Here is a 26,989-nt window from a genome sequence, read left to right on the forward strand (position 1 = left end):
AAGAAAGCGGTTCATTGTTGGACTGTGGCTGAGTAACAGTAACAAGTTATGACTATGATAAGGTGGGGATCCTCAGTCTTTGGGATCTCGATTGCGTGTACCGTTCCATCTATCGCCCCAACAGCATCTGGAATAGTACCCCAGTTGCCCCGCAGTTGTTTCCACTCTTCATCGGTCGGCCATGTTATACCGTCTTGAAAATAAGTCCACAAAACATCTGTCATAAAATAAAGTTCCCTGCAAACAGATTGCTTGCTGATATCAAACATTGCACTCATCGCAACAATGTCCGGATATTTCTTGATCCAATAGAAAAAAAGTAGTAAACGGTTCTCCACCGACAGCAAATGATCTCGGTACCGTCCTGGCCTGTTTTCCAGAAGGGGCGTAATGTCCTCTACGAGGTGCTGGAAAGAGGCCACTGTCTCACCTGATAGATACCAAAAGTCCATCTGGTGGTTTCTAATCCTGGTAAAGACGTCGTTACCACCGTATGGACCATTTGGTTGATTGGTGAGAACTTCATCAAGTCTTGGAGGCAACGGAGGCGGACGCACTTCTAAATTATGAAATGCTGGTGTAAGCAAAACTGGTGGCGGTGGTATGGGCGGCGGAGCAGCGAACAAAAACATCCTAATTCTCTCCATGGTAAAAGTAGCGTGAGGCCAAGCGACTGCTGGCCAACACAAACCATGGCAATAAAATGTTATCAATAATCAATTCAATTTCGGACAAAAGAATGATATTTTATTGACCATTTTCAATGCGTGTCTAATCATGTCACCACAGGGATAAGGCTAGACGCATAATAAAGGAAAATTACATGAACCTTCCCATATGGGCGGTCTATTGCCATTGAATGCAATTATTTAGTGCAAAGATCATTGTTATATGACCGGCCTCCATTCAGAACTTGGAACGCAAACGTACTCCACGTGACATGTGAAGGCCTATTAGATTAATCCTACTACGCGTCCATGGACGTTGATTTTGGTTCCCGTCCGTCCCTTACGTTCTGTTATGAGACAGACCTATTATGACTATTGTTGGCCGGCGATTACTCCCATTGTTGAGAGGTGACTGGCCAGCCAACTGTGGCAGAGACAGTAGGTCGAGTGAGGTTTGACAACGATGATCACGATTGACGACGGCCTGACGACGTCGCGCCTCACAAAATCATCGATTGGGCGAGTTTCAACGTTTTGACGTAACAAAGGCTACAATGAAAATGTTGCAAGGTGGAAAACGTCTTTCAACAGTCAGAGTCTGGACCGCACGAGAATCCAGATATTTTTATCGTATTGGCGGATCACTCTCCTGGGTCATGCAATATTTGTTTCAGGCATTTTCGCACATTTAGCTACAGCTACAGCTACATTTGAATGTTAAGAAGGGCTCCGATCACTTTATCATATCGTAAACGTCTGTCCCTGGTTGACCTTCCGTGATTTTGGAAGAATTTGAATGGACCTTTCCGGGAGTGAAAGGGGATGGTCACTTAGCAAGTTGGTTTACATACGTTTTACCAAGTCAAATTTTACACAGTTGGAATTAACTTTTGAAACAACAATTGGTATGGTAGATTATACGCCCTCCTTTAGGTCGGGGTGCGTAAGCTATACACGTCGGGAAGTTTTTTCTCCTTATTTGGTCAATCCCATCCATATACCAAGAAACATTTTTTCTTGTCGCACTTCTGATTTTAAAATGGCGCCGATTTTTGTTGCGGGGTAGAACTAATCGCGTCACTAACCATCTCACACACTCGTCACCAGGTAGCTCCTCGCAGTCGAATATTTTATTTCCGTTGGTTGACTGTATGCCTAATTTTAAATTATCAAATTAATTTCAATTTTTGAACCACACCCGATAATATGAAAAGTCAAGGACTTAGTGCGCCCCCTTTAGGTCGGGGAGCACGCCCGAAACCACCTACCAACCCCCATGTTGGGATCATCCATAGTTCCTTCCGACACATTTTTGTTTTGATAATACATTGTCCTTAGTGAGTGTAAGCCACTGTTATATTTAATTCGGGGGGACACCTCCCATTTTGGCCTGTGGCCATGCAGATTTTTCACCATTCCTTCGCTACAGTTTTTAAAAGTAGTTCATATTTGTTTTAATTATGGCAAATTGGTTCAATGATGTTACAAGCCAATACCAGGCCTAGAGATGAAATTCACCGATCTATGGATCTCTTATGGTCGGGATTTTTGAGGTGATTTAAGGGAGTCAAGTCCTTGTTGCATTTCAAATCAAGAGCAGGAAGTCTTCTAGGTGTTATAACAAACATACTACTCTCTTAAATCCATGGAGTCAAATTTGACACTTTCTTGACACTTTCATGGTGCCCGATTAGTGACGACACCGTGCGGTGTCATATCGACACCACGATGGTGTCAAAATGTTATTACACTACTGATGGTGTCACTTTGGTGTCATTTTTGTTGACACCAAATGGAGCAGTTTCCAACCTCTTTCAGTGTCGAAAATGACACCAAATGGGGCCGTTTTTCCACCCTCTACTAGTGTCGAAAAGGACACCACTGGTGGTGTCGCAATGGTGCAATTTCTTGGCACCAAATGCCCGAGTCGTCTCCTCACCATTTCATGGTGTTGACAATTCCACTTGAGCGAGTCAAACGCTTAACACCATTGCAGTGTCAAAGATTTTTGACAGCTCAAATGGCTCCATAAAACTGGTGATTACCGCAGTCTTGCCATACAGTTGAGAAGAAAGAGAAAGATTCATTGATTGAATTTATTTATCAAAGTAAAAACTTACACATTTACTCACTCCAGTTGAAGTGTGTATGTTCGATAAAATAGTACATGTATTAAGCCATTTGTTAATTAACAGAAAAATAAATACAATAACACATAGTTGCCATGGTTACATGGATGGACTGAGTGGACAGACTCTCTCTTGGTGAAGAGAGTAAGTTTGATGAAATAGTAAACACAGGAACATAAATACAACAATAGAACTTATAATGAAAGTCAATTGAGGTTGGTGCACTGGTGGCCACATCCATGTACAATGTAGTGGTTATAGGTTGGTTGGACGGAGTGAACAAACTCACTCTGGGTGAAGTGAGTAGTTTGATAAAATAGTAAACACATAATGCACATATTATGTAAAGAAGACATTGTATACACCAACCAAAAATGTTTCGTCACTCCAGCTACAGCAAAGGCTTTAAAATTGCAAAAATGGCAATGAAAGCACATGGTGATAGTGAGAAGAACAAGTGCTACTGGGACTATTCTATCAAGACTCAGAGGGACTTGCTGCACTGTCAATTATATCAATACATAATTGACCAGAAATGGATTGGTCCTAAGCGACATTATCAGTGTCCTTCACTAGGTCCAGCGAGGACATAAGGGTCTTCACCTGCCTTGGCGCATTCTTGGTTTCTCGGATCTTGTAGATGAAGGTCTCCATGAAGAAATAAAATGGCTCCAAACATAGAGCATACTCCATACTGAAAACATATATGGCCTTGAAAAGCCTGTCAAATGCCGTAATGATGTTGTCACCAGCAGGGATGACATAATCGTCAATGATGATGAAAAACTCCTTGGGATCCTTCAAAGAGCCCCCCAAGCAGAAGAGGAGGGGCTGTTTATATTTGGATTTATCCCTTTCCTTCGCTAACATCGCCACATCACTTCCAATCTGCAAAAGAAGAATACAACATGAGATTACACTTTCTAATACTATCACTATTCTATAAAAATAGTGTCAACTAACAAACTCAGTCTGGTCTAAAAGTTCAAGCACTTACACTTCGGTAGATATTTGAAAAATATACATAAATAGCGCATGAATCATTGGAAAATTTGACAACGCCAAGGGTGGCTTCATACAAATCACACCAACCACATCTCTTTACACAAACATGGGGCTCCATCTTTCACTTCAACCAGGTGGCCTACCCAAACAGCTAGAATAACATGAATTGTACTCACAGGATGACACTGGATCAAACATGATCGAGCTTGGCAGCGACTAGCTGCAGCTGATCGTTTCCCATTACCAGTCGTCTTCGTGTAATTTGTGGCTGGAAGCAGTCCAGCCAACAACATCAGGGCTATGAGATCGCCTGTAAGAATAAAGATAGAGAATAAAGTGACTGCAAGTAGTAAATCTATTGGAATTGGTGCTATACAAGACTTATTCATTGATTATCATCATTACTATAGTCTATCACAGGCTTTAGTAGGATGCAGAATAAATGAATGAATGGACCAATTATCAGATAGTATATGGCTAGAATGGTAAGCTTTAAAAACCTCAATGAAAGTACTTCAAACTCTTTACTGCTGACACGTAGTCTACTTGATTTTGACAAAATAATTGTCCTTAACCCCCTCTTGTTACGAACAGCTGAAGAAAATAACAGTTATTCAGCCGCCTATAAATTACAACACTGAAGTTATCAAGTCGCTGAAGTCAAATGCTTACTATTTCCATCCCCATACGTTGTTAGCAGGTCTGTAATTTCAGTTGTCTTCTCCAATTTGGCAACCTCAATTATTTTGAGTGCAAATGAGTGGCGCCACCTAAGAAGGAACCACGCCGCATTATCAGGGAACATTACCTCAAATTCGGAGTTGATCTGGAAGAAAAAAGTATGATCGTTTGTCAAGCACATTTTTTTTGTTCATGAGGGTGACAGTAACAATAATTAACACAATCTTTGATCTGAAAAGAGGCACATACATGTACAGTACATGTTTCGGTACTATTGAGAGTGATCTACTTTTGGAAAGGTTATTCAACAGTCATACCAACTGAGGCATATCACGGAATCTTGGATATTCCTCAAACACCTCATCCAGAGACTGTTTTGCCATCACCCCTCTTCGGTACGAATAGGTGTCGATTAGATATTCCCGTAGTTGGGACAGGTTTTCCTTTGTTGGTGGATGAAATTTCATCCACTCAATATGTAAAAGAACATCAGGTTAAGTGGAAGATGAATCATTATCTACGTGCTTTCAAAAAAGCGGCAGAGATAGTTTTATCAAGTTCGGCATCTGTGTCAATTCGATCGTTCGTCAGTCTGTCGGTAACAGCATCTCCTCCAATACTGCGCATTGCATCAATCCGAAACTTAGGTATATTTGATTTACCTACTTTTCAAGGTCGCAGCGCGGTCAAAGTGTCCTGCTTGAACTACCGTCAGACAATGGCAGCATATTTTGTAACCGCTATAATTACAGATACCAATCTTGCTACAGACAAGCCCCTACATGTAGGTGACAGTAAATTTACATACACAATCTTGGCCTGATATCATTCCTTTTTGGCCACAACGGTATGAGGCGCCATGTGGGACTTTAATTGTTTCCCTAAATTATTTCAAATAATGTCATTGTTTCAAACAAAAAATGAACAAATCAGAAATTATTTCATCCAATAAAGTACGTTTTAGAAACAATTATTTTGTATTCAAACCAGCGTTTTTATTTGTTAAACCATCGGTTTATTTTCAAACCAGGAAAACATACACAAATTGTTTCCATACCATAGTAGTTCTGCAAATCCATGGTTTGGAAACCATACCAAGTTATTCTTTTTATTATTTCAAACCATGTGGATTCGCAAAGTCATTATTTCAATGGTTTATAAACCACGAATATGTGCGGAAAACATTCTTTGCATCCCATGAAAAATTGTATACGCTACAAACTTGTGGTATGCATATAATTGTTTTACGCAGCCACGGGCGCCATGTGGGAATTAAATTATTTGACGAAATTATTTGAAATAAGCAAATTATATCGAAATAAATGAGTGAACCAAGTCAAGATTATTTCCAAACCATAAATTTGCTTATTCAATTGTATTCAAACCATTTACTGTTCCTATCGATATTGTTTCAAACAATGAATTTGCTCTCTTTTGATTATATTCATCCAATAAAACAACGTAACTTTATTGTTTTCAAATAATACATTTTCTGAATATCCGTGGTTTCAAATAATCAAACTGTCTCGAAATGATGGTTTGTTAAGTAATCAAAATTAAAAAAGTCATGGTTTCTCAAACCAGGAAATTGTCCATTGCATTGGATGATAAACAATCACGCACAAAATCATTATTTCCAAACCATCACTTTTTAAACTGATCGTTTCAAATCATGAAAGTATGCACGAAATTATTTGTATACAATCTAATTGTACTCATCTAATGTTGATTATTTGCATCCCACCAACGTTTTTTCAAACCATGAAAACGCGAACTCTGATTGTTTCAATCCAATCACTTTCAAAAGTCATTGTTTCCATCCAAGCAAAACTACGTTCATGGTATGCGCACATGGTTTGCGCAGTAGACGGGTTTTAGGCCTCGTTAGGGAGTTTTTCCCAAATGTACGACTCAGGAGGCGAAAATGACATGCCTAGCCCCAACCGCTTAAATTGGAACGCACCATGGCCTGGGTTAACACTTTGTATAGACGGGTCAAAACTAAGCAACCTACCTTACATGATATACCAGAGACTTCCATAGCCATAGGAGGAGCCTACTAAGTACATGGACAGGTAGGTAGGCTAGGCCTACAATGCATTGTAGAATGGTTTGTACATTCAACACTGGTCACTGCCACTATGGCACTAATGCTAATGCCAGTACATGTACTCCCAGGTATTGTCGAGACACTTCACTTTACTTTGTCTAGGAACAATCAAAACAGGCAAATGCTTCGTTTTCACTGACTTTGAAGCATGATGATGTTTATGATTATGCCGAATTTTGAAGAAACAATCGGCCTAACCCTCAATCCGCTCAAAAACGCAAAAACAAACACCCCGAAAAGCAACCTGGTCTAAGTTCAAAATCGAAGTGTCTTGTAAATTCGTACATAGCTAGCTACATCAAGTACCAAGGGTTATAAGTCAAGAACAAATGAACAGCCAGTGCTTGGACTTTATGAGGGCGGGATATTTGAAAAACCTGCCTTGTTTCATGTTTGAAAAGACAGGCTGCACACATGCACACACACATGATGAGCATGCATGCAATGCAATTTCAAAGGAATGGAAAAAAACGGGCAAAAAATGCCTGAAACAGAAAGATTATAGCAAAATTATTACAAAATCAATACATTACCTTCGAAATGAGCAATTGTCTGCTCATCCAGCCCATTTTGTTGTAGGAAATTTCGGGTTGGATCGTCCATTTTATGAGATATGAGGCCAACAATCAAGCAGATGACATGCAGAACTGCAGCTGCAAATGGCTAAAACAAAAGGCTGGAGGTCATCTGATCGAAACGGCGGGAAAGTTGTTTACCACTTTGGGGTACCGTCTGACACCGCTACGGTGTCACAGTGTAACACCCCGTTGGGCAGCTTACTCCATGTGGTGTCTAAATAAATGACACCGCTACAGTGCAAAAGATAAATGACACCATGGAGGATCAGAGAGACTTTGATTGACTCTTTTAGAGTCAAATGTGAATCTATATGGAGTCAAAAAAATTTGACACCATAATGGAGCCTAAAATATGACACCCTGGAATTAAGAGAGTATAACAAAATTACCCAATTGAACTACAAGCACTGTGATGTAAATTCAACCAAAAATGTGAATTTTCTTAAACTTTTCCTTGGTGCAATTGGGCGTGAACACCCGACAGAACAGCCAGCATTAAACCACTTGCGAACATAAGTTGATATTTTCACACATTCATGCCATGTACCTTTGTCTGCTTTGATGGGCAGTGATTATGTAATACCAACCAACTTGTTTGTAATGGACTGGTTTTCGTTGACGAATTGGTTGTCTTGGAGAAGGTACATCAAGTAACACCATAACGGTAGCCTATGAACATAATTACGATGTTACCATGGCCACTTAGAAATGCAGCTATTGGCTTAATGTGTTTGACCGACACATGATTCTGATGCACAAGTCAGTGTACAAAGACATCAAGGAATACAAGGTACCATGTTACATGGTATGGCAAGCCGTTTGCTTCAAAAAGTCGAAATGATTTTTTTTCTAGTCGAAATGATTTTTTTCAAGTCAAGAAAAAAAATTTGAAATAAATTTTTTTTTTCAAGTCGAGATATTTATTTTTCTTCTCATTTAACTTATTGAAGTTAAATCAAATAATAAAAATTTCACTGCGAGAAAAAAATGATTATAAAAATTAAAATAGTGTTTGTAAAATATAATAATGATACATAATAAATACCGAAATAGTGTCGAAAGTAAAAATTTCATACTCGAGTAAAAATTTCATACTCGAGAAAATAATCAGTCGAGCGCTACAAAAATAAAGTCGAACATTATGACGTCATCAGTTTTTGTGTACATTGCGCGCGCCGCCTAATTCAACACCTGGCCAGCCGCGATCAGGCCCGTGTGTCGTGTTATTCTGCAAACCCTCTATCGCGTGCAATACCTGATCGTTAGTGCTGTGCATAGGCACCAAGACCTCCGCAAAATCTTCTGCCAAAACGGAACCGGTGTAATGTTTTTGAGTGTTTCTGTTTTTGAGTGTTTCCCCTCATTGTTTGGGAACGCTCAAAAATAGATTGACAAGTTTTTCTGTGTATCCCCCCTATTGAAAAGTCGTGGTCTCTCCAGCTGCCTATTGTTTGGAAACACTGACACATGGGGAACAACCACAGATGTTACACCGGCACCGAAGTGATCGCATGCACGTATATACAGCGCACTCAGAATTCCTAGAATGTCATCTAGTAGCCTGGAACAGTTCTCTAGTTTGTTTTGATCTAATGATTGTCTGGCCCTTTCAGATCGCCGGACCATAGCGGGACACTGACGCAGACACTCGGCAATGTCAACAACATCGCCTCCCGCTATCTTGCATACTGTATAGACTGGTCCCCTGCTATGTATATATGTGGGCATTAGAATGCGAAGTCAGCAAGAGAACGGTTGGGGACGAGTCTACATACTGTACACGAAAAGTGATGACGTCATAATGTTCGACTTATTTTTTCTGTCTCGAATGTGTTTTTTTTTGTTGAATAGGAAATTTGTCATTTACAATAAATTTTTATCGACTTGAAAAAAAATTTAAAAGAATTAGAAAAATAATCAACTGATAAGTTGTATATAAAAAAATTAATGAAAAAAACTTTTTCTTTTCTTAAAAAAAAATATGTATATATATTTAAAAAGTCGACTTAAAAAAAAACAAACTTGTAGAATTGAAAAAAATGTGTAAACTTGAAAATACTAATCTCAACTTTTTGAAGAAATTTCTTGACTTGAAATATTTTTTCTTGACTTGAAAAAAAAATCTCGACTTGAAAAAAATCATCTCGACTTTTTGAAGCAAACGGCTTGCCATATACATGGAGAAGCTAATAAATAATCGCACTATTGTGGATTACACAAGTTTCATATTTGTGATGGATATATTACAACTTATGAGAGATATGTGATCAATGCGTGTTAGCAGATTTCTTTAACTTTTATTTGAATGGGACCCATCATCTACCACACATAGAATGGCTTTCCTTTGTGATATAACTTGCATAACATGATACCTCTGGCAAATAGCTTTCCTCAGATGAAATAGATATTCATTTGAGAAACGTTGATTATCAATTGTACTCCGTTCATCCACGTAAGGACTTTATCCGCCATCAGCATATAACTTGCAATCTCAGTTAATGCAATATATTTGGAAAAAGGCGCGTCATAGACGTCATGAAAATGACCAACCCTTAACTTTGTCAACACCCATAGTATGATTCAATAGCAAAGGGATTGATTGTAGATGTTATTGAGCATAAAAGGGAAATGCCCCTTCATCAGATCTTGCTCCATTGATAGTATTTGATTCCAGTGGAAACCAGCCCATTGAGGGTCAATACCAGTAATTCAGACTCTATGACAGTCCTACCAGAAAGTAAATGTCCTTCGTTTTAAAAAAAATATCACATAGATGAAATAAGATATTTGAATGCGGTTTTCAGCAGAGTATGGTATATTTAGTTGGTCATATATCTGTTGTATTTGGATGCACCTGATTCCATCCCTTCATAATGTTACAAACATTTCAAAAAAGGTCCAAAAATCACCTTTCTTATTTCATGTGCCTTTTCAAGATTCACATGAGCCCATGAACTGTGCTTTACGACCATCAATTTTTGGCACTTACAATTACATAGAATGTGTTCGATACTCATGACAATTGCACATTTTTGTTTAGGATTTTTTATGTTAATTTTTAGCTCACCTCTGGGGAGCTTATGATATGATACTCTGGCGTCCGTCGTCGTCCGTTAGCGGAGCATGTTTCGTCAACGGTAGGGCTAGATGCTTAAAACTTGGTATGATGGTAGCTTTGGGCAATATGCCCAGACATACTTTTCTTTTTTTCGCGATATGACCTAATTTCTGGCCTCCTGGTGGCCATCTTGGAAATTTTGCCCTTTTGAAGCTAATGATTGTAAATAGAGCGACGAAATTTTTATGGTGGGTGTATCAAATAAGGTTTTATAAATGACATATCATCTGGGTTTTTGATTTGACCTACTTTTCAGGGTCACAGAGGTCAAAGTTCACTAAATCAACGATAAAGTTTCGTTTCTATTTGAGCTGGAAGGTTTTAAACGTGTGATGACATGTATCTAGAGACCATCTATTCTACCCCAAAAATGTGTCCCGCTCGGACTTCAAATATGGCCGCCAGGCGGCCATCTTAAAAATGTAACAAAGTCGTATTGCAACCAAATTTCATGTGATTGTATATCTATGTACTCTCTACAAAATCCCTGATTTTCAGTCAAAGCCATCGACCAATATGGCCGCCAGGCGGTGTTCTTGAAAATTAAATAAAGTCCTATTACTCCGAAACTAATGATCGGATTGCAACCAAACTTCATGTGATTATCTATACATGTACTCATATCAATATCCCTTATTATCCCGAATCGCCATCCGCTAGGCCGCCATCCTGAAAATCCAAGGAAGTCCTTTTAAACTTTTGAGCAGATGTCAACTAATTTCCATGTGGCATGTGCACTCTTCAATAACCCTGAAATTCAGCCAACTTTATAAACAAAATGCTATACTTAGATGGTACCGATAATTTTCTTTTGTGCCATTGAGCTGAGAAGAATAATAATATTCAATGGAATCGAAACTGGTGAAACTAGCCAGAAACTGTTCTCCCCATATCCACTGCAAATGACATGTATTACATCACCTAAGATGAGCACATGGTCCCTGGACCATTTAATTTAATCTCTACCATAACCTTTGATAAAGACCTCCAATCCTTCATGCATGAGCTAAGTTGGCCATAAAGACCCTGACTGACTGCATTGCTAACTATGAGGGGTGTTCTCAAAAGTCATCAGCTGTCTGAAAAAAAACATGCAGCGATCTAAAACTAATCTTCAAAATGAAAGAATTTAACAGGAATTTTCTAGTAATGAAAGCCAAAAACACCTTTGTTGCAGCAAAGTTCACTCATTGCTTGGTGTATTCCTGTTTCGCCTATTCCTGTTCCGCCTATTCCTGTTTCGCCTAATTCCTTATTCGCCTATTCCTGATTCGCCTACTTCCTGTTTCGCCTAATTCCTGATTCGCCTATTCCTGTTTCGCCTAATTCCTGTTTCGCCTATTCCTGTTTCGCCTATTCAAATGTATTGCTAACCTCCCCATAGACGTAGGAATATGAACCGTCACTGTTAAAGGCTATCATTAAGAATAAAGTCTGAAATAATGGATTTAGCGACATGTCAATTATTTCAGTATTATTGGGAATAACTTTGGAAAATTATACATAGCTTACATCGGCTTATGTTTTAGCTTATTTTAAAAGGCAAGAAATAAAATAGTAAGAAAGTTTTACCCTTTCATTAGATTTGAGAAATGTTTCTTAGGCCTGCATTATATATTGTGGATTCTCTTTCTTTTGTCTTGGTCAGTACCTATAGCTACTGCTTTACTCTACTTAATATATTAGTTTTTACTGTGTGTCAGTATGGTCATATAGTCAAATAAGTCCCGGACTGTCCCCGCTTTCAAGGTGACTCTTTCAAAACGGTCATGGCATGGTTTGTTAACAAAGTTGATGGTATTTGAGTAGTCAAATTGTCATCACATCGTTAACATCATCCAATTATTGCCCCCTCACATTTTCCCCATAAAATGGACATGCATCCCTAAGGTTCCCCGTGGGAGAGTCGATTTATTGTACTGGAAAGTAGGCGAAACAGGAAGTAGGCGAAACAGGAATAGGCGAAACAGGAAATAGGCCAAACAGGAAATAGGCCAAACAGGAATAGGCGAAACAGGAATAGGCGGAACAGGAATAGGCGAAACAGGAATAGGCGAAACAGGAATTTTGTAGGCGAAACAGGAATAGGCGAAACAGGAATAGGCGAAACAGGCATAAACCCATTGCTTTTGGACATTTTTAAAATTGCCTGTTACATAATGAAGAGACATGATTAGCTGGGTCCAAATACAACATATACATGACAAACTGGATGTACCATTATCTGCTGAAAACCGCATTCAATTACATGTATCTTATTCTATCTCTGTGATATTAAAAAAATACATACGGACATTTTCTTTCTGGTAGGACTGTATATAACCACATTTTAAACAAACTAGCCAAGCATGAGCCATAATTGAGAGCTGGACAACTTCAATTCATAATAGACCACAAATGGTGGCTGTTCCAACAAGTGTTTTCCCCCTGTTCACATAGCTGCTTTCTGTCCAAGTTAATACATTTTCCCGAATTTTACATTGATGTTGGTAAATAACGATGCTTGTTATCATGTCAATGTTATCATATGGTTGATCCTATCACTGACTGCCTTTTGTTTGTCTGCAGCATCACTTTTCTTGCCTTTTTAAGTAACTTTACTTTTTTGTCAAATGAAATCATCAATTCTAAAAAAAAATTCCTGCATCTACCCATTTTGTTCTAGGACCTACAATCTAACTTACCTATATAATGTTTTTTTAAAAGTTAATTGCAACTGTGTAAAATTTGACTTGGTAAAACGTATGTAAACCAACTTGCTAAGTGACCATCCCCTTTTGCTTTTCTGTGGTTTTGTCTGTAGGATCAATGCGCTTAGGGTATATGATAAAGTCCATGTACAATTTGGGGCATATAAACACAGACATCTACTTCATACGATATCTCGCGAAATAATGCACCAGATACAGTGCATTATGTAACTTCTTGATTTCGAAACCTTTTCTAAATCTCGCTAAAATTACAGATAAAACGTATCTGAAATACCATTTGGCCCGGAGCGTTGATCATGTTAACCAATGTGCTTCCACTTCGTCTTTGAAGGCTTATTTTCTCTTGTCTGTTTTCAGTTCCGGTTACAGATGTGATACTAGAAAAATTTGTTAGGACAGGCACAGAGACTCGGCGCTTGCATGAGTACTTCCCGATCACCTGCATCGCAAACTGTGCATCTCCGAGACCCAAGATGTCATGGCTTGTAAATGACGTAAGTAGAGCAATATCATAGGATGATGTCTTGACTTTACCAGGTCTACACCGACTGAACCGATTTATTGATCTTTGGTCTTCAGGAGAGCAGAGCTTAAATATGAAGTTAGTGTCAGTAGTTCCTGGAGCAAAAGAAACCTGCTGTGCAGTCAAAAATGAGCCTTCTGTTCAATATATTACTCATGATAACAATTATGCTACGTCTGAATGGGACACCCTTGCTGGCACTGGCAAATACTGTTTCTAATCACAGGTACCCGGATTACATATTGAAAAAGGTGTATTTAAATGGAAACGACCCATTTGCTACCATTGATGTATTATCAATCGAGAGTGTATTCTTGATAGAGTGGTATCCACTGAAGTGTATGAGATTAAGATGAAATAATGACTTTACCTTTACAATTGCCATACTTATTTTCTAGCAACCATTTAATGGCAATGCGACGGTCACAGAGTTGGGCTGCACAGGGGCCAAGTACGACCAGAAACAGACTATGAGCACACTCATGATGGTAATGAGCACAGACTCAGATATGGAGATAAAAGAATATAACATTACGTGTACGGCAGAAAACGTTGTTGGAAAGACAAAGGTTTCTAAGTCAATGTCTGTCAATAATGATGGTAAGCATCTTACAATTGTTTACGTTATCATATAGCGTTGCTTATTTTTCGAGATCTCCCACAATGTTTATTTCAGTTCTGTCGGGTCAGTGGAAACACTATATATATGTAATCACGGTGAATGGCAGAGTTATTCTGGTTTTGAATGATTCTGGTCATAAAGAAGGCTAACACCGATACACTCAGGCGTGACATACAAAGGGTTAACAGAGAGAAGCTAGCTCACTCTGGGTGTTAGGTTCAGACCTTATAACCTCATCTCCCCATTCAACATTGGAATTTTACTTAGGTATCTCGAAATCCGTGTTTTAAAGGAAATCTCGGACAAGGTCGGGATATTTTCCAACAAGTGATAAAACAATGGAGAAACCGTTAAGCCAGGGACCTGAATCTTACTGGTTATATTGTTACCAAATTAGTTATATATTACCAACTTATTACTAAGGTAAATATCGATAAGATTGTAATCGCAAAAATCTCATAAGAAAAGTATTGTCGGAATTTTTTTCTTAGCAAGAAATTATAAGAAAACAATGTCACTAAGAATAAGATTATATTATCGGTAAAATACTAATTGGCTATAACTTAACAAGAACATAACTGACAATAGTTTTCTTAACAAGAAATTGGTAATTTCTATGTACTATTTTTTATTAAGAAAAATATCGGTAATTACTTGGTAAGAGAAATATCTTTAACTCATTTATTGTCGTATGTACGCAGTGCATAACAACTTAAAATTGTATTGATCTCCGCTGGTGTTAAAAAGTTACAACCCTGATCTGAGATGCAAAAGTTCCCTAATTTTAAATTTCACCATGTTAATCATCCCATAGTGTGATTTCTCGAATAGGTATCTTACGAATAGATTTTGCTTATTATTGTAAACTCGTCTGACAATTAAAATAAGCTGAAATGGTACAAATTACATCAAAAGGTACACCATTCGATCCTGCTTGTACGTTTTCATCATGTCGGAGTCACTCATGTTTGCACCTGAAACGAACCCGCCCCGTTCAGATGTCGATTTCAATCAGTGAGCTAATAAACTTACAAAGGCGTTGTCACAAAAGCAGTCTGGGAGTAATTGTGACCACTCAGCTTTAAGGGTGTCAGCCATGTTGTTTTTAGTGGAGAGTAGACCTGTACCGGGAAGCATCCGGTGGAAAGTGTGAATTTTGTGGATAGGATACTTGGGGTAAGTGTCCCAATGTGTGATTATTGTTTGTAAACATGTCTATCATCCATTGGTCCTTCATTAGTTGAGTCTTAGTTTTCCTAGCTCTCCTTATGAGGAGAAGTTTACCTAGCTGGTGTGTGTATTAGTGTAAGCCAATGTAGTGCTTTGTGACACAGGCTGTATAGGGCCTAGTATGTATTGTGTGTATGGTGGTATACAGTTTGTAGAGAAGCTGTCAGACTATTTGTGTAAGTGGAGCTCCAGGGTTGTTGTGGTCAAGTTGAATGCCACAGTACGGCGGTTGTAAAGTGTTTAGTGTTTAGTGTGTAGGTCAGCTCACATTTGTAGTTAAAGCTCAACCGCCCAATTATTGCTGGACATGGAGGACTACGTTTGATGTTTATGTGTATAAGGTCATTGTACATATTGTGAAACTAAAGGTTGTAAATATTGTACATTTCAGTCCCTCTACAATAAAGAAGGAGTTTCTGTGAAGAGCGTAGCCCTGTCTTTCTGTTGGCCGCGGGTGATGAGGGCCCGTCCGCGACAATTGGCGACCTTCCTAGGACGAATCAGGACGTCCAGAGTGCCACCACGTTCGTTATTGAGTCAAGCCGGTGAAACAGGCCTGGTGCCTATTGGTATATATATGCTGCAGCAGCTGCTATTTTGTGCAATATTGAGAGAATGATCTTTCTAGCCTTGGCTATAGGAACCGGATCGGATTCGTAATGGATGACATGTGGTTTTGGAGACATTGAATGAGTTATGAACTGACATTGAACTGACTTTGTTGTACATATCATAAACATTGTGTGCTGAAGGGTAGATATTTGTATTTGTAAATAGATTTGACTATTCGTGATTTAATTGGTGTTATTTTATGTGAGGTGGTAGTAGTCTAGTGTCCAGTGTGGCGTTTTGACAGACGACCTGTACTTATTTTGGTCGAAGGACACGGTGTTGTGTATCAAGTGTGTTAAGACACTGGTATTTTGAACGGGTTTTACGATATCAGAGAGACGCGGTTAGGAATTTTATGGTTTAGTTGCGTCGAAGGTAACATTGGCAATTTTCATTTAGGATTGATGGGTGTCATAAAGACACTGGTTGTTGGTGTGTTGTGGTTAGACCGGAGGTGTAGTATATGTGTGTGGATGTGGGAGTGATTGATTCTTTTCAGTGCAGGTTGGTCTTACCGAGGTTAGTCAGTGTCAGACTTATTTCTTATCACTAGAGTTGGTGTGACATAATAGTCTATTGTCCGAGTAGAATGGACGACTTAAAGAAACTGATAGAAGCGGGAACTGCAATGGGGTACGCGGGTGAGGATCTTCAGAAGTTTGTCAAGGAGCAACAGGCGGTCCAGAGGGATATCAGAGCGCTGGCCAGACAAGCTGAAGCAGAGAAGATGGAGTTGGTATTACGAGCCAAAGAACAGGAAGAGGCGCACCGGAATGTTGTATGGGAGAGGGAAGCAAGAGAGAAGGAAATACAGCACCGAAGAGACCTTGAACTGATTGAGGCGAAAGCAAAGGCTGTGACGAAGGATGTTGAACCGAGGGCACCTAAGCCACCTAAGCTTCCCTACTTCAACGAAACCCATGATGACATGGATGCATACCTACAGAGGTTTGAGAGGTACGCCGAGACCCAGAAGTGGCCGCAGGAACAATGGGCCATGAATCTGAGTGCTCTACTCAAGGGCAAGGCTTTAGAGGTGTATGCTCGCTTGCCGTCTGAGGATGCGTAGGACTTCGCGAAGCTAAAGGCTGCCTTGTTGATCCGATTTGAGTTGAGGGTAGAAGGCTTCAGGAAACGATTCCGCACCTACAAACCCGAGATGGGAGAAACGTTCTTGCAATTTTCTTCAAGGTTGAAAAACTTCTTGATGAGGTGGATTGAAATGTCCAAGACCGAGAAAACGTTCGGAGGGATTATAGATTTGCTGTTGAGGGACCAACTCTTGAATATAAGCGGTCCTGAACTTCGGTTATACCTGAAGGAACGGGCACCAGACTCGGTCAATAGACTTACCGATCTGGCAGACCAATACGTAGAGGCTAGGGGTGGCAACATTATAAATGTGGTTAACCGACCCAGGGTAAATGGCAGTGGTGTTCCAGCCAAAAAGGGACCCAAGCAGGCGACGAGAGCTGATAAATCGCATGGTGAGAAGCCAAGCCACTTTACCGGTAGTAAGACCTACCCCTACTCGAAGCGACCACTTGTCCCAATGGCAGAGAGAATCTGTCATTTATGCTCCAAGAAGGGACATATTGCACGGGACTGTACAGCAAAGGCCTCAGTAGCAGTAGATGAGAATGGTCATGAGAAAGAATCACTCGATACAGCAGTAGGATCATGCTGTATCACTACACCTGTGTATAGCCCGTCGATTGTCTCGACGAGTAAATCGGAGGAAACTGTAAAGACATCCCCTAGTTGTGGCCTATGCATGCCCGTGACGAGAGGATTGGTTGGAAGCGAGGAGGTGAGTGTCCTCCGGGATACAGGATGTAGTGGGGTGATAGTACGGCAAAGTATGGTGAATGACGCTGAAACAACAGGGAAAACGCAACGCTGTATGCTTGCGGATGGAACTGTTCGTCTTGTGCCAACGGCTGAAGTAACGATTGATACGCCTTTCTTCAAGGGAAGGTGTAAGGCAATGTGCATGGAAAATCCTGTCTACGACCTCATAGTGGGAAATATCGACGGCGCTAGGGATCCAACAGACCCAGACCCGGGATGGTCACTCGTCCACGCAGTCACCACTAGAGCACAAGCCCAGAGGGAGGCCCGTCCACAGTCGACATTAAAGGTCCCGTGTGTTCCGCCCCAAATTGGAGATGCAGACGACTTCAAGGAGGTGCAACAGGACGACAAGTCTTTAGAGTTGCTGAGAGTAAAGGCGAGGGATGGAGTAGTCAAGACGGGTAAAGGAGGCAGGGTGACCGAGTTCAAGCTCAAGAGTGGACTTCTGTATCGTAGTTTCCACTCACCTACAGTACAGAATGGGAAAGTATGCAACCAGCTTGTTGTACCTACTGGTTACCGAGATGTGGTCATGAAGTATGCGCATGAGACTCTCCTAGCAGGGCATCTGGGAAGCAGGAAGAGTGGGGACCGGCTCCTGTCACAATTCTTCTGGCCCGGTGTGCATGGTGACATTGCAAGGTTTTGTAGGTCATGCAGTATATGCCAGCGTACGACTCCGAAGGGACGGACAGTGAAAGTTCCATTGGGAAACATGCCTGTAATCGGTACACCATTCCAACGGGTGGCGATTGATCTCGTGGGGCCTATCTCCCCTCCGACCGGATGTGGCCATAGATACATTCTCACATTGATGGACTATGCGACGAGATATCCAGAGGCGACTGCCCTTCGAAAGGTCGACACAGTTAATGTTGCGGAAGCTCTGCTTGACATGTTTAGTAGGGTTGGGATACCACCCGAGGTGTTGTCTGATCTTGGGACACAGTTTGTGTCAGATTTGATGAAGGAAGTAAGCCGGTTGTTGTCATTCTCACAGCTCACCACGACTCCATATCATCCAATGTGCAATGGACTGGTTGAGAAGTTCAACGGGACACTGAAGTCCATGCTACGAAGAATGTGCTCAGAACGACCCAAGGACTGGGATAGGTACCTCAGCTCAGTCTTGTTTGCTTACAGGGAGGCTCCCCAAGAATCACTAGGATTTTCACCCTTCGAGTTGCTGTATGGCAGAACAGTGCGTGGACCAATGACCATACTGAAGGAGTTTTGGACCAAGGAGATCCCTGACCCTGAGATACGGACCACGTACCAGTACGTCCTAGACCTGAAGCAGAGACTGGAAGACACTTGCGAGTGGGCACATGACCAGTTGAAGCTCGCATCTGCACGACACAAGGCCTACTACAATCGTAAGGCAAGGGTGTGACGGATGAAGGTTGGGGCCAAGGCCTTAGTGTTGCTACTGACCAAGTCGAACAAGCTATTGATGCAGTGGAAGGGACCATTTACGATTACTTAGGTTGTGGATGACATGGATTACCGGTTGAATGTACATGGCAAGGTAAAGACGTTCCACGTTCATGTTAGTGATAAGTTATCCACATCGCAGAAGCAACAGGTTGAGGAGTTGTTGACATCTTTTAGTGATGTACTGTCAGACCAACCCGGCCAGACAACTTTGATCGAGCATGACATAAAGACTACAACGGATAATCCAGTGCGGGTAAAACAGTACCCACTACCTTACAGTATGCAGTCCACAATAATTAAGGAAATGGAGACGATGCTGCAGATGGGAGTGGTAGTGCCCACTGACTCGCCTTACTCTGCACCCATAGTGATTGTGAAGAAGAAGGACGGCACAAATCGATTTTGCATAGACTATAGAGCTCTGAACAGGATTACTGTATTCGACTCGGAGCCGATCCCATGCATTGAAAGCATCTTTGCGAGGTTATCAGGGAAGAAGTACTTCTCCAAGTTTGATTTGACCAAAGGTTATTGGCAGGTCCCCTTGTCAGAACGAGCGAGTATGATGTCAGCATTTACAGTTCCTAATGCTGGGCATTATCGTTTTACAGTGATGCCGTTTGGTTTGGTCAATGCACCAGCCACATTCACTAGACTTATGAGGATTGTCTTGAAGGGGAAGGAGGGTGCAGAGAGTTTTATCGATGATACAATCCTTGGGGACGTACCTTGGGAGGTTCATTTGGACTCCATCAGAGACTTTCTGCTGCGGTTAAGGAACGGTGGTTTGACAGCGAAGCCATCGAAGATCTTCATCGGCTATGATAGCTTGGAATGTTTCGGGCACACTGTTGGCAACGACATTCAGCAGCCACATTGTAGCAAGGTTGAGGCCATTCAGAATGCTCCAGTGCCTCTGAAGAAGAAGCAAGTTCGCGCTTTCATCGGCTTGGCCGGCTTCTATAGGAAGTTTGTTCCAAACTTTGCCGAAGTAGCTTTGCCGTTGACCGATCTAACAAGAAAGGGCCAGCCAACCAGGGTCCAGTGGACCGAATCACAGGATCGTGCCTTCACGACACTCAAGCGAGTGTTAACTTCAAGCCCAGTTCTAAGGTTACCTGACTTGAGGAAGCCATTTATTGTGAGGACCAATACCTCAGACCGGGGGCTCGGGGCGATACTCCTGCAGGAGGACGGAGGAGTGAAGTGGCCCATAGCCTACGCAAGCCGCAAGCTGTTGCCTCGAGAGGTAAACTACTCAACCATTGAGAAAGAGTGTCTGGCGATAGTCTGGGGTATCCTCAAATTCCAGCGATATGTATATGGGAATGAGTTCATGCTGCAGACGGATCATCAGCCTTTGCAATATTTGCAGCAGAAAAGGTCTTCCAACTCGAGGTTGATGCGGTGGTCCCTATTATTACAGCCTTACCGTTTCGTCGTGAAGTACATCCAGGGTTCGGAGAACCTTGGCGCAGACTACCTCAGTCGAACCTCGTAGTCAAAGGTTTTGGTGTGATTCCAGTGTTACTCAAGTACACACTTTTTTAGGGGGGACGAGTGTCACAAAAGCAGTCTGGGAGTAATTGTGACCACTCAGCTTTAAGGGTGTCAGCCATGTTGTTTTTAGTGGAGAGTAGACCTGTACCGGGAAGCATCCGGTGGAAAGTGTGAATTTTGTGGATAGGATACTTGGGGTAAGTGTTCCAATGTGTGATTATTGTTTGTAAACATGTCTATCATCCATTGGTCCTTCATTAGTTGGGTCTTAGTTTTCCTAGCTCTCCTTATGAGGATAAGTTTACCTAGCTGGTGTGGGCAAGGTGTGTGTATTAGTGTAAGCCAATGTAGTGCTTTGTAACACAGGCTGTATAGGGCCTAGTATGTATTGTGTGTATGGTGGTATACAGTTTGTAGAGAAGCTGTCAGACTATTTGTGTAAGTGGAGCTCCAGGGTTGTTGTGGTCAAGTTGAATGCCACAGTACGGCGGTAGTAAAGTGTTTAGTGTTTAGTGTGCAGGTCAGCTCACATTTGTAGTTAAAGCTGAACCGCCCAATTATTGCTGGACATGGAGGACTATGTTTGATGTTTATGTGTATAAGGTCATTGTACATATTGTGAAACTAAAGGTTGTAAATATTGCACATTTCAGTCCCTCTACAATAAAGAAGGAGTTTCTGTGAAGAGCGTAGCCCTGTCTTTTTGTTGGCCGCGGGTGATGAGGGCCCGTCCGCGACAGGCGTAAATTTCTCAGTTACCTGACAACAAGGTCCCATTGCTTATAGGCTGCTTTTCCGATAGAGAAGAGGACACTATTCCTACGATTTGCCCGAATAAAGTGGCCTTTTATTATATATAATCGCTCTTTTTTTCGAACATCTGTAAAAGGAATATAAGTAAGATACACAATCGAGAAAGTACTAATAACTAAGCATCGTCCTTGGGTAGTATTAAAAACATGAGTATATTGCAGGCTGTCTGATAAGGAAGTTTTCCGATTCAAGGCATGATCGCGCGAGGGCGGAAAGGATCATTTTAGTGCATGTTTGAAGTGCCACTCATTTTAAACTCCAAGTATGGGTGCTAATCATAGTGAACACAGTACCGCCACTGGGATCTGCTGCTGGTATATCGTAACTGATGGGGGTTTGAAACATGGCGGACGGTCGTTCAAAACATGGTGGGAGGGTGATTGTGTTTTCTCACATAGCCGCTAGGGTTTTTATTCATGCATATCAGGTTCAATGATATTGATGTCTTAAATTGTTGATGACTTTTTTTCCAGTACCCCGGCCAGTAACTCCCAGTCCACCCCTGCACGGAGTGGTTGTAGGGTTCGTCGTGATGTCGGCACTATCATTGATTTTGATTGTCCTTGGTGTGAGCGTTAAATATCTTCGGGCGCATAAAGTGAGTTTTTCAGATGCTTTGAAGCTTTCTTGTTTATTCTGAACCCTTTACTATGCAGAATCTGCTTTGTAGAGTCATATGGAGTCGTTATCATAAGAATATCATACCCGATTTGAAAATATAGATTGAAGAGGCTCTTAAAGGGGTACTCTTAAAGGGGTACGGCGTTCGTGTTTACTGGTAAGTCTGGCAAATTGAAATGACGTTGTGTACACAATGCACTACATGTAGTGCAGTCATCATTCACGCATTTTTGCTGAAACTTTGCACATATCTGTCTACACAACGGCAGTGTTGAAATTTATCGTCAGTTCTACGATTAACGCGATTGGATATTCACTTTTCAATTTCAAAATATTTCAACGAACGTCGTAGGGTTTAAAAGGAAAAAAGAAAACAGATATTAACTCTTATCGCTGCAAATAAGCTTTCTGAAGTTGTTGCCACATTCAACATTTTATTTTCATTGCTGACTAGCTCGAGATCGAATTGCGATTTTTCTTAAATTCCCCCCAAATCAGATAATAATACTGCGGTCCAATCAGCATCAGAGAAAGCTGTGTAGCTTTCAGTTTACGGTGTAGCCTGGGGTCATCACTCTACTCCGGCCAATTGACCGTGTTAAAACGATGTCCTGGCGTCGTAAGAAGTTATATTGCAGAGCTGGAGTGTCAACAGAAATATCGGGCTGGTGTCTTCGGAAGATTTTGTATTAACATATTATTCCAAATTGTGAGTTAAAGAGATCCAAGCATGGCACAATTCTTTATTCAGACTAGGTGAACGTGGTAAAAATATATAAATTGGTGATTACTTTTTATGCAGCTCATTGGCTACATAATCATCTGAGGGGAACTCGGAACTGCTAACATGTATTCCCGCTTATTCCCGCCTAGGTTTTAACTGGGCCGTTCAAAACTCCCCATTTCTATATGCATTTCGCTTTAGGTTTCCTTTAATCACTGATTAAGGTTGTAAGTACGGTCTAAAAGACAATTTCACGGCGTAAAGCATACGTATAATGCGCACTTAGGATATCAGGCATAGTATATACGCCTTTAAAGAGGAAACTAGTTTAGGTGTAACGGTATTGGCGCCCAAAAGTTAAGTGAGAGCGAAGATTTCTTATGGCTATTTCAAAATACAGAGGTAATATTCCAAACTTAATATAGAGCAACATAAAGCAAATAGTGATCGAGTGCTCAACTATTATTTTGATATATGATTACCCCAGCAATAGGCCTGTATATATCGAATTTACGCTAAACTAACCTGGTAGTTTTACAGTCAAGATGGTTCAACGCAGGGAATTAACTCGATAAATGACGATTGAAATGCATTGAAACTGAGGACGGTATTCAGCTCTCATGTGTCATATTACCCTTTGGTCATCTCTATCGTCCAGGGCCCGGCTGTAAATCTCCGCTATCTGGTGTGGCGGTCGCTAAACCACCGTTATCTCAGCTGGCCGCCAAGGTCACTCCGTTAGGCTTAGCGGCCGCTATGCACCCGCTAAGTTAGCGGTACCTCAAGGGTTTTGTCAATGGGTCCTGCCAAGTTTTAGCGGAACGCTTGGGGTTCCGCTAAGTTCGGCGTTCCCAAAACGTAGTGGTTGCTACATTAACCAGGCTTTGAACAACCGGGCCAAGGTTCCAATTGGTGGAGAGAACCAAGTTGGGCATAGTGCTTTGCTCAAGAACACACAGATAAAACAGCTATGATCATTCCACATGTTCCAAAAGTCGAACCCGCGACCTCCTGATTATGAGCCCAGTGCTCTATATCGTACATGCCACCACTCTCAGGTATTGGTACAAGTGAAGGAGTACACAAATAAATAGCAGAATGGTTTATCTGATCCAAAAACTGTCATCTGCATGAAGACAATTGTAACAGCGAACAGTAATTCCCACAGTTATTCCCACTGAGCACGCTAGGTTATGACATACACAAAGTAATTCTCGGTAAGAGGGTTAATTCCCCTCACTCTGAAGGCAGACGTACGTTTCTGAAGACAAATTAAAACAAGCTGTCTATCTCACTGTAAAATGAGCTCATCTTTCTGATTTCTGACTTCCAGAAGAACGTGGCTGAAGACCTTGACATGATAGGTAATACACATCCAGGTTCCCCTCTCTCTCTAAGACGCCCAGTTTTCTCTTTCTCTTTGATCCAACCCCCTTATTTTTTCCAAGTCTGTATGATGCGTTCGCGATTTGTTGACAACTCAGACAACATATTGTTGTCGGGGATGAGAATAGTTAAAATCCAAAACAAAATTCAAATAGTTTTACTAGTTTCATGAGTAAAGGATAGGCGGTGCTTCTGATCTGTGAGAAAGGTATCATTTAAACAACAATTTTGGTTGAATCTGTCTCCAATTTGGCAAACTGCCATGGGCTGTGCAGTCATTCGACGTGAAAATTGTATTTGCTGCTCTAGTTTTTTGTTTGGGATGATTAAGTTTGGGTCATTTATAGTGGAATAATCAGATGCCCATCAACCATATCCCGACCAAGGCGATATGGTGTCATATCCCAACGGTCAAAACGGTGTCGGGCATCTTTCAGCTGTTTGCGTGTGGACTGAGGGCAGCAATCTCTCAAAGAAGGACTCCAATCCACGTGGGACAGTGCCGAAGTCGACAATGGCTGCTTCATAAGTCCATATCCCTTCGAACGTCCTTTGATCATTCCTCCCAAGCCATTGGGTTGCTTGTGGATTGGAATAGTTCCAGAACTGTTCAGGCCTAGAACTGTTCAACTGTACCGATATATCTGAACAGTTCCAACAATACAGTAGAAGGGAATGTTCTGTCACTGTTCCAACCAACATCACATTTCAATGGTTACCTAGCATGAAATGATTACATGTAAGATAGACCACTGTCATGATCAATTATAAATGACACACCTTTATAAAGGGGGGATTATCCACCGAATACGAAATGACCTCGTGCCCATTTCACTGATTACCTCACCTGCCTATTTCGATTAGGCCACCTGGCCCGGCACTTTCAGAATTTTAGAACTGTTCTCTTCAGAGGACAACTCTGTTTGGCTTTGAGTGGTTGTTTGCAGGAGAAAATAAGAAAACAAGCATTTTCCGAACCGACCAATCTTAACAATAGTGCCGCCAAATATAATGCTAATTAGCCAAAATGACGTCATTGTGGTTGGATAATTTGCCTGACAACGGCCCGTGGCCGGCTTACTGACTACATCACATGAACCACTCACTCATTGAGAATCTGATTTCGCACTTCCGATTTAATCTGATTTCGCACTGCACTTGGAGGTTTATTCTCTAGAGAGTATTCCTCATCCAAGGTGGGTTGCAATTTTTTGCGTGCCACTACGTTTATGTGTAATTTGAAGTTATTTGTCAAGTGACTCTAACTTTTGCAAGCGGCCAGATAAGAGTCCATCGCAGGCTACTTTCTCATCAGGACTTGGACTTTTATCCTCTCTTGTATATAATTCTCCTCAATAAATCAGCATTTGAGACTGGGTCATCCAATTTAATCTTGGGAATATTCCTTTAACAATTTGAACTGCTGTTCATATGCAAAACTATGGATCGAGTTTGCGCTTGCTGGTCTCAGAAGTGTATTTCATATTGTCCAGGTTTGTTCATCAGAGGAAGCAGAGTTTGATGAATGTTCGGATCTTCTAGAATGTGCCAAGAATGCAGAGCTTATAACGCAATCATTCTTTCACTTTAATGAGAAGGTGAGGATGACCATTTTAAGTATGAGGTTAGTCAGGTGTCCTCTATTTAGACTCGAGTTTGACGATTAATGTGCAAAAATGTATCATACAAATATCACATGACCTATAGGAGAGTGATATGCCCATGCAATAAAAATATCTTAATCAAATGAGGAATAATATCGTGCAATCCAGACTCTATGTGCCATGTCTGTTAAAATACCTCCCCCATTTTGCGTCATTTTCATTGTAGTCCTTTGTTACAATATGTAGGTATCGTTGCACATCTTAGAGAGGTTTTCCCGAAAGTGTGCGATGTTGACGCGTCCGTTAACAGGGCGTATAGTCTATGTCAAAATGCGTTTCCAAGGTATTTGCATAAGGACAACCTATTTCTGTTCTATCTTACTGGAAACACATGATTCCTCTGTTTTTGCAGGATGTTAAATCCGGTTTTTTACTTTTTGAATCAATCATAAGCGTCGCATTGGTTCCTAGCTCATATTTGCCACCACATGTGGAATGTTTGCCAATTTTTGCCAATCAAGGAAAAATTCTACGTTTCTTCCTGGATAATTCTTACAATGACCGCTCCCGTGAAACACAGTTCCTAAAGCTACCTGCCAAAATAATTTTTAAAAAAGGGGGTTAACCATTGCACTTTTGAAATCTATTGAATTATTTTGAATCATGCCGAAGTGAACGAAAAACGCATCAATTATCACCGGACGGCATATAACACACAGCTGACGCACATCCCAAGTTCAGTTTACACATAAGTCGGTATCAGCAGTAAGATGCGTATTTTCTTGTTATCAACCAATTGAGCAGCGCTCCAGCTTTCGGAAGCTCCCAATATCATGTCTGAGCATGATGAGCATGAAATCAACGTCATGAATTAAAACGTTATATAGTCCGGGAGCTGAGCGACTATTATCTAACATAACTGGCTACAAATGATTTGAATGTGTTGTGGGAAAAAGTACGCCTACCTGACCATAGAAACCCAATTCTTAAGTTTTTCCAGTGGTGGGTGACGTAGGAGATAGAGGTATTAGAGTTTGTGTTAATGTCTTTACACGTAGATCTT

General features: G+C 41.0%; 2 protein-coding genes across 3 annotated transcripts in view; both read left to right on the top strand.

The window, feature by feature from the left end:
• LOC135502518 (uncharacterized) overlaps nt 1-26,989 on the top strand; it is a 476,607-nt gene that overhangs the window by 267,335 nt on the left and 182,283 nt on the right. The window lies entirely within an intron of this gene.
• LOC135502450 (hemicentin-2-like) overlaps nt 1-26,989 on the top strand; it is a 209,847-nt gene that overhangs the window by 137,589 nt on the left and 45,269 nt on the right. For both annotated transcript variants that reach the window (XM_064795286.1, XM_064795287.1), the window contains exons 9-11: nt 13,358-13,494; nt 13,922-14,123; nt 22,065-22,189. In XM_064795286.1, coding sequence (XP_064651356.1) covers nt 13,358-13,494; nt 13,922-14,123; nt 22,065-22,189 — 464 coding nt within the window. The remainder of the gene's footprint in view (nt 1-13,357; nt 13,495-13,921; nt 14,124-22,064; nt 22,190-26,989) is intronic.

This window comes from Lineus longissimus, chromosome 18, assembly GCF_910592395.1.
Source record: "Lineus longissimus chromosome 18, tnLinLong1.2, whole genome shotgun sequence".
Classification (NCBI taxonomy): Eukaryota; Metazoa; Nemertea; class Pilidiophora; order Heteronemertea; family Lineidae; genus Lineus; species Lineus longissimus.